Genomic DNA, 8469 nt, shown 5'->3' on the forward strand with positions numbered 1-8469 from the left:
AACCGCCTCCAAGGACTCGGGGCTCGCCCGCCCCCTCGGCCACGACGAGGCCCTGGCGGCCTCCTGCAAGCTGCCCGTGCTGGAGGAGACCTCCAAGAACAAGGTGGCCTCGTGGCTGAGCTCCAACAGCGTGGCTGAGGGCTTCCAGGACGGCGACAGCAGCTCGTCCTTCCGCGGGGGCGAGGCGGGGGACACCAAGCCTGTGAAGGTGGAAAACCCTGGGGAGAGGGAGAAGGGATGCGTTCCCACCCCAGGAGAGATGAACAGAGAGATGAAGGCAGCCAAGAAGGAGGTAAGGGAGGAATGTGGGAGTGAGGGAGTCAAAGGGCGCTGAGGAATGATGGCTGGCATTTCGGGGAGCTCCAAAAGGGAGAGATTTGAATCTTCTCTGCTCCTCCCCCCTGCAGGAACCTGAAGAACCGACCAAAATCACGGGGTAAGATTCCTGACACGGTGTTGCCCTGTCCCTGCCTGGGCTGTGGACGCTCCCCTGGCAGCCCAGGCGTGACCCCTGTTGTCCTGGCCCCACAGGCTGAGCATGCCGGGCCGGAGGTACGGATACAACCCCTGCCCCCCGAAGCTGGAGGGCATCCGGCGCCCCCTGAGCCGCACGGCGCTGCTGCAGAGCCGGCGCCACTCCCTGCCCCTGCAGCCCCCCAGCGAGGTAAGGGGGACCCCCGGGCTGGCAGGGGGCCTGGCTCTGCCCCTTCCCCTGGAACCAGCTCCAGGACGACCTTGGACCTCAGTTTTGGGGGGTTTTCTGCCATTTCTGTCCCTGGCTGAGCACTGGATTTGTGGCTGTCACTGCGATTTCCTGGGGGGCAAAGGTGGTTTCCTTTGGATTGTGGGGGCGTTTCTTGGGTCCGAAAACCCTTGAAAAAAACCCACGAGAGTGCAGAATTTGGACCATGTTCCAGTGGGACTGGAGCACCTTGGTCTGCACACCTGGCAGAACCATCTGGGGACAGTCCTTGTTTTCTGGGGCAAAAGGGGAGGCTTGGATGTGGCTCAGGAGCTGTTCCTGCCCCCAGGACGTGCTGACGCTGCTGAGCAGCACCGACAGTGACGGTGAGAACGGGCAGGTCCCGGCGGGGCAGGCCCCGGGCACCGCCAACGACAGCGATGACATCCAGACCATCTCGTCGGGCTCTGAGGAGGAGGAGGACAAGAAAAACCCCTCGTTGGGGTCAGGTGAGGGGAAGGGAAGGGCTGAGGGTGGGGAGTGGGGCTGGAGAGCACCGGGAAGGGCTGGTGAGGCCACAGCAGCGCCGAGCACGGCCCGTCAGCTCCTGCTGCATCCAATGGCCCAGGGCTGAACCTTCCCTGCTGGGTTTTGGAGATAAAACCGCGAAATCTCGCCCTCAAACCCAGGTATTTTGGGGGGATTGCGAGAAAAAGCAACTGTGAGGCTTCTGGTGGGTGTGAGGCTTGGCTGGGTGGATTCCAGGAGCCATCCCGGGGGGGTGGTTCAGGTGTGGTGGTTCGTTACCCCCGAGTGGAGCAGGAAGGGGGAAACGAGCAGGGCTGGGGGTTCCTCCTCTGGCAGCTGCCGTGTGGTGGCAGGTCCCGTGAAGAGGCAGGTGGCTGTGAAATCCACCCGAGGCTTCGCCCTGAAATCCACCCACGGCATCGCCATCAAATCCACCCCGCTGGCCGCGGGCGACAAGGGCGAGAGCGCGGGGCCCGTGCGCAGGAGCACGCGGCAGTTCTACGACGGCGAGGAGAACTGCTACATCATCGACGCCAAGCTCGAGGGCAACCTGGGCCGCTACCTCAACGTGAGCGAGCTGGGCATGGCGGGGGCAGGGGCCTTGGGGGGCTGTGCCCACCCCAGAGCGGCGGGAAAGGGCAGGGGGAGGAGGCTGATCCGCCCCCAGAGCGGAACAGGAGCTGCTCTGGCCCTGTCTGTCCTTCCAGCCCTGTCCGTCCTTCCAGCCCCGTTTTACCTGTGGGGGTGGGTGGTGGGACTCGGCCTGTTCCAGCAGGATCCCGCTGGACAGGCGGGCACGGCAGGAATGCTGCCTGTTGGGGAGGGCTGTGCAGGGCTGGCTGCTCTGCCTGCCTGGCAGCGGCTCAGCCCGTCCCCGTTGCTGTTACAGCACAGCTGCTCCCCCAACCTCTTCGTGCAGAACGTCTTCGTGGACACCCACGACCTTCGCTTCCCCTGGGTCGCCTTCTTCGCCAGCAAGTGAGTCCTGGAGCCCCGGGGAGGGCTGGGGCTTCCTGGGGCTCGCTGGGACCCGGCTCCGTGGCCAGGGCTGGGTGTTCCCCACTCCTGGTAACCCCATTCCCAGTTTAACCCCATCCTGAGCAGGGAAAACCTTGGGAGGTGAGGCAGGTGAGATCCTCTCTCCTGTGCTGAGGATCCTGGTGTGATTTCCCTCAGCTTTAGACCTTCCCAAAGGGCAGGGAGAAGCACAGAGCAGCCAAATTCCCGGCTTGGTTTTGCTGTGGTGAATCCCTGCCACGTTCCAGCTCCTCTGTGAATCCCCACGGGAATGATTCATCAGGAACTTTGTCCCTTTGCTCTCCAGCTGCTCCACCCTTGTCCCAGGGGCAGCTGGACTGGTCCAGAGAGGTCACAGGGAGCGTGGCTCCCTTCCATCATCCCCTTCTGCTCTTTCCTGGCGTTGCCTCTTCACCCATCCCGTGTGTTTCCTCTTCCCAGGAGGATCCGGGCGGGCACGGAGCTGACGTGGGATTACAACTACGAGGTGGGGAGCGTGGAGGGCAAAGAGCTGCTGTGCTGCTGCGGGGCCATCGACTGCCGGGGCCGCCTGCTCTGAGCCCGCCCTGCTGCCGCCACCCTGGTGCTTCCCTCGGGGAGGGAAATGGTTCTCAAGAGGTTCTGTGTTCTCCTGTTCGCTTGGGAAGTTACGGCTGGGCGCGGGGCGGGAAGGGAATCTGGCTGTGCTCAGGGGGGCATTCCCAGCCCCTGGGCTTCTCCCACCTTCCAGAGGCTCCGGTTACCACCACAACCTCTCTCAGGAAAGGAGCTTTGCCTGCTCTCTTCCAGCTCTCCACCAGACTTGAGGCACAACCCCCTTGTTTTCCAGCAGGAAGCACTTCCCCAAGACTCCCAGCTTGGTGGTTGGGACTGAGGCCTGGGAAGTGGGAGGGAGAGGGTGTTGGAATCCCAGCACAGTGGGACCAATCCCGATTTCTGTGACACGAATCATCTGTGAGATGATGTTGTAAAGAATCTTTTGTTCTTTTGATTGTTAAAAAAGCAATAAAATTAATGTTTTTCTATTAAAAATCATCTACCGTGGCCTTCAGGCAGTGAAGAGCCCTGGAAGAGCAGCACTGAACCACTTCCCACCATCCTTGTTTCTGTGGGGTTTGCAGGAAAAGCGCCAGAGGCCCCGGGAACAGGGGTAAGGAGCTCCCACATTTTCACCTTTCCTTCACCTTTCCTCCACCTTTCCTCAAAACAAACACTCCTTAAATCCCTCACTTGGAAAAATTAAACAGAAACGGGCTGGAACTTTCTCGAGGAAACAGATCCATCTGTTCCCATCTCCAGCCTTCCCAGAACGTCCCTGTAGGCTGGAAACACTTGAGTTAAGCTTAAAGTCCTGCACTGAAGAGCTGCTGGGACAGCCTTGAACTCGATTTAGGCACCTGGGGAGGGTGGGTGGGGCAGCCCAGCCCAGCCCAGTCCGGCTGCTGGACACGAATCCACACGGAAAATCACTGGCCTTGGCAACAACACACAATTCCAAGGGTTTGGGTTTGGTTTTTTCTGGGGGGGGGGTTGGACACCAGGGCAGCTCCAAAATGTTCAATAAACCACCCTGAAAACTGGTTAGAAGAGGCAAATTTTAGCAAACTGGGATCAAACCTCCCATTATTGACATGGAAAACCCCGATCCGGGGGGTGCTGGAGCAGATCCCATCCCACCCACCCCACCCCACGAGCAGCCCCAGCTCACACAGCTCTGCACAAGGGAGGTTTGTTGTTTTCCTGCTAAATAACCTTTTTTTGTGCGTGTAAAATAAAACCTTTCTGGGGCCTCCTGGAGCTCCAGTTCCATCCTGAGCGTCCACCTGAATGGAGGCTTTGTCATCGCGGCTCCTCGGGATCCCAAACCACCCTCCAGCCTGGCCTGGGCACCTGGAGAGCTCTGAGGGGGAAAAAAAACCATCCAACCCACCAAACCCCTCACCTTCTGCCCGTTTTTAGCTCTGCCCAAAGGGACTGTGCCAAAATAACCCCTCTGTGCCACCCACAGAACGTGCCCAAATCCTGAGCGGCTTTTTTGGTTCGGTTGGTTATTTTTTTTTTACCCAAGTTTATTAGTTTTGTTTGTTTGTTTGTTTGTTTTAAACTTTTAATATATTTAACCTCTTCTTTATTCCTTTTTTTTTTTTTTTAAAAAACGAGAACAACAAAACACGTTTTGGTCTGACATTGGTTAATGGTCCTTGTTCCCCCCCACCCCTCCACGCTGGGCTCTCGCGGCATCCCGGGCGGATGCGGGAGACGGAGCCAAGCCCGGCTCCTTCTGTCTTCCAAATAAATAGAAAGAAAGGAAAAAAAAAAAAAAAAAAAAAGGAAAATCACTTGGAAGTTTGTCCTGTTACAGCTGGGGAAGGGACTGGGAGAGGCCACGGAGAGGGAGAGACTCCAAATCCATTTACAGAAGAGAAATGAGGGGATTAAACTCCGTGAGACACCAAGAGTGACTCAACCCCGCAGCTTCCTTCCCCCAAGTGTCATCCCATCATTTAGGCACTAAAACACCCTGGAATCCCCTGCTCCTCCCTCCTGGTGCGGTGGAGCAGGGAGTGAGCCGGCCTTGCCAGCCGGACATGGGGCAGGGAAAGGGCTTTTCCCCCTCCCCGGTGAAGGAATGGTTGGGAAAAGGGGAATAACACGAGGCTGCAGCCCAGCAAGGGGCTGGGGCCGAGCTCTTCGGGCAGAGCCGATCGATCCGAGGGGCTGTGGGAGGGAAGGAGCCCTCCCGGCGGGATCCCCGCCTGTCCCGGGGCCCACAGTGGATTAAGGCAGCAGGTGAGAGGCAGGAAGGGCACCGACAGTGAGTGTGAGCTGGACAAACGGCCGCCCCGGCGCCGCGGCCCCGCTCCGGGGAATCTGCTCCGGGGGGAACCGGGGCCCGGGCGGGCGCTCCGGGGTCCCGGCGGGAGGTGGGAGGTGGCAGCTCTGGGTCGGGGGCGCTCAGTCGGTCTTGCGGTGGTTGTTGTTGAGGACGGGGTGGCCGTTGGACAGGGGCCCGTTCTTCGCCGCCTCCTCCTCCTCCTCCGAGTTGTCCGTCTCCTCGCGGTCACTCCTCTCATCCTCCACCACCTGAGGGGGCAGGGGAAGAGCAGCTTCAGTGGCAGCTCCCCCGTTTCCTGCCGTGCCTCAGTTTCCCCGGCACAGCCAGGGTGGGGCGTCCCCGCCGAGGGCTCTCTGGGCTCGGGGCGGCCAAGCATGGGTGGGATTCAGGATCTGGGGGTCTCCATCCACCCTGAGCCCCCCTCACCTTTCCAGTTATGAACTTCTGGGCCATGCGGATGATGAGGTAGGCCCAGAAGATGTGCAGCGACTGCAGCACCACCATCATGAAGTTGAAGAAGTAGTAGCCGAAGAAGGCGGGGTAGAGGTCGAGCGGATAAACCACCGTGCAGTGCATGATCCTGCCGGGAAAAGCCGCTCCCGTTAGGGGCAGGAACCAGCCCCCCACCCCCCCTGGGACCCCCCCGTGCCTCAGTCCCCCCGTTCCCACCGGAGCTCACCAGAAGGGCAGGATGACCAGGCGGGTGATGATGAAGACGGCGGCGAAGACGATGAAGATGTTGTTGCAGGTGTTTCTCCACCCGGCGTAGTTGAACATCTTGGCAGACTGGGGGGGGGGCGCAGGGGGGTGAGTCTGGGGGGGCACAGGGGACGTGGGAGGGGGCTGTGGGGGCTGGGGGGGCCGTACCTCCAGCAGGTAATCCGAGGAGTCGTGCAGGGCCATGATGAGCGTCCCGGCACGGATGTAGTTGGCGAACCAGGAGAAGCTGATGAGGATGATGGTGGCGACGTGGTGGATGATCTGCTCTTTGAAGTCCTGTGCCCAGAGGAAGGGGGAGTTGGGGGTCTCAGCAGCCCAGGGATGGGGGAATTGGGGGTCTCAGCCCGGATCCCACCCACAGCACTCTGCCATCGCACGTCCCCTCCGTGTCCCCAGATCCTCCCAGCTGGTCCCTCCCACCCAGTCCCAGTGCAGGCACCCCCTCCCAGACCCCCCACCCCCAGCCCACCTTGCGCTTGACGTCGGAGGCGATGCTGAAGAGCAGGGACCAGTAGAAGGAGAGTTCGATCATGTAGTACCAGTACTGGGAGGGCAGCATGCTCTGGAGGGCAAGGGGCAGCTTGGGGGGATGCTCTGGGCCCCCTAGAGGGGGCTGATCCCCTTCCATGGGCACAGAATCCCGGGGACCCTCTGCCCCCCTCAGCAAACCTGCCCCACCCAAACCCCCACGGGTGTCAGGGACACTGAGTGACCCCGGAGAGACCCCCCTGCACCCCCAGTTCCCAAATCTGACCCCAATCCCGGGGTGGGATCAGGAGCTCACCTGGATGGGGTAGCCCTTCCACACCTCCCGCAGGTCGTAGAACCAGGGTTTCTGTGGGATGGGGAGGGGGGACAGACAGAGGTGTTAGAGGGGAGGGGGCCCAGGGGGGCAGGCACTGCTGGGGGGGGGCAATACTTACATCCACTATGACAGCCATGCCAGCAATGAAAGCAATAAGGTAAAAGGTGAATCTCCAACTGGAAAAAGGAAGCAGACGGTCCTCAGACGGGCACGGGGGGCAGGGAGGGAGGAGGACGGACCCACCGGCCCCAAACCCCACACAGCCCACCCTCCTGTCGCGGCTCCCAGCCAAAAGGGTGCCCCCACAGCCCCCTCCCCACCACGAGGGCACGGTGACACCGGGCAGGGGTCTCACCTGGCCTCCCGGAACTTCTTGAGCAGGCTGGGCCGGTCCTGGTTGCGGCGGCGGCGGAACCAGCGCTCGACCTGCCGCACGGAGCAGCCGCTCCTCTTGGACAGCAGCTCCACGTCGGCCTGGGGACACGAGGAGTGTCACTGCGGGCCCTGGCCCTGCTGCTTACCCCCCCACACTCCCCCCAGACACCCCCACCCCTCACCTGCTTGGGATGTTTGGAGGTGGCAGCATAGAACTTCTCCAGCACGGCATTGGGGGTGGCTTTTAACCTGATCTTCTCCTTGACGTTCAGGAGCCCGGCCAGGGGGGTGGCCACGTACCTGGGGAAGGAGCAGGGGGACGTTTGTCCCCATCTCAGTCACCTGCAGGATGTGGCCACCCCAGGGTGACCCACAACCCCTCAGTGCCTCAGTTTCCCTGTCCCGCTGCGCCCTCTCCGAGGTGGGTTTTGCCACAGGGGACCCCCCCCAGGTCCCTGTGTCACCCCAGGGTGGGGGACAGGGCCATCCCTGCCCCGCTGAAGGGCTCCCCCCCTTCTCCCTTCCCCTGCCATCCCAACAAAGCCGGGTCTGTTCCCATTGTTTGCCCAACAAATCGCTCCTTGAACGCGCCGGGGCGATAAGGGCGGCGGGGGCTGCACAAAGCCCTGTCTGTGCGGGGGGCACGTGGTTTGGGGACGGGGCTGAAGGGACCCCCGGGGTGCCAGGGCATCCCCCAGTCAGGCTGAGGGCAAGGTGACACACGCAGGGGCTCAGGGGCACAGGCAGAGGCGGGCAGGGGGCTCAGGGCAGGGACTCACGTCTCAAAGAGGTGCCGGACGATGAGGAAGAGGAAGGCCAGGGGGAGGGTGATGTACAGGTCGGAGGCTTTGGCGTAGACTCGCCCATCCCGGTCCTCCAGGTCGGCCCAGGTGAGGTTTGCCGGGAGCCAGAGCCGTTCCCACCAGAAATAGCTGTACAACGTCTGGAACATGCTGGGGGGAAAGAGAGACAGGGGGAGGTGAGGGGGGCGTTGGCACCCCCGTGGGGCCCTGATCCCACAGCGGGGGGATCCCACCAACACCCCCGGCTGGACTCCCCCCATGTGCACCTCAGCTCCCAGGGAGCCCCCCGGGCCGGTGAAATCCCCCCGAGCAGCCGAGCTGCGGCACGGCGGGACTTTGCTCCTGCAGCCAGAGGTCAGTGGGTGAACATTAACCCAGGCCCTGCGCCCGAGCCCGAGCCCGGGGACAGCCCCAGGGAGCTGCAGGGACCCCCGGCCGGGCCGGGCACAGCCCCGGGGGGCGCAGGAGGGGGAAGGAGAAGCCCCCCCGGCACTGTTCCCCTCCCGAGCGCTGTGTCCATCCCGGGGCCGATCCCAGCGCAATTCCCGGTGGGACAGCGAGGCCAGGCGCGGGCCCAGCGCGGGATTAGGGATTTGCCGGCGGCACAATGAGCACCTTTGTGTCTGGGGAAGGCTCGGACGGGCCCCGGGAGGGGCGGTGGGGGAGCCCCCCCGGGCCGGGGGGTCGGCGCATCCCGGCCCTC

The 8469-nt window shown here is 62.3% G+C and overlaps 2 protein-coding genes across 3 annotated transcripts in view; one reads left to right on the forward strand and one right to left on the reverse strand.

Moving 5' to 3' along the window:
- SETDB1 (SET domain bifurcated histone lysine methyltransferase 1) overlaps positions 1-3039 on the forward strand; it is a 13244-nt gene extending 10205 nt beyond the window's left edge. For both annotated transcript variants that reach the window (XM_027909847.1, XM_027909848.1), the window contains exons 16-22: positions 14-292; positions 408-436; positions 532-664; positions 1032-1191; positions 1564-1778; positions 2100-2188; positions 2669-3039. In XM_027909847.1, the coding sequence (XP_027765648.1) occupies positions 14-292; positions 408-436; positions 532-664; positions 1032-1191; positions 1564-1778; positions 2100-2188; positions 2669-2786 (1023 nt within the window). In that variant the 3' untranslated portion in view covers positions 2787-3039. The remainder of the gene's footprint in view (positions 1-13; positions 293-407; positions 437-531; positions 665-1031; positions 1192-1563; positions 1779-2099; positions 2189-2668) is intronic.
- A 1323-nt stretch (positions 3040-4362) lies between these two features.
- Positions 4363-8096, reverse strand: CERS2 (ceramide synthase 2). The gene is made up of 11 exons (XM_027909861.1): positions 8033-8096; positions 7743-7916; positions 7146-7263; positions 6944-7062; positions 6707-6764; positions 6568-6618; positions 6253-6345; positions 5931-6059; positions 5743-5849; positions 5490-5643; positions 4363-5311 (listed from the first exon to the last, which is right to left on the reverse strand). The coding sequence occupies exons 2-11, from the start codon at positions 7913-7915 to the stop codon at positions 5183-5185; spliced, it is 1131 nt and encodes a 376-aa protein (XP_027765662.1). The 5' UTR covers position 7916; positions 8033-8096; the 3' UTR covers positions 4363-5182.
- Positions 8097-8469: the final 373 nt, after the last annotated feature.

This window comes from Empidonax traillii, unplaced genomic scaffold (assembly GCF_003031625.1).
Source record: "Empidonax traillii isolate 1590-97213 ecotype Southwest subspecies unplaced genomic scaffold, ASM303162v1 scaffold2473:size46837, whole genome shotgun sequence".
Taxonomy (NCBI): Eukaryota; Metazoa; Chordata; class Aves; order Passeriformes; family Tyrannidae; genus Empidonax; species Empidonax traillii.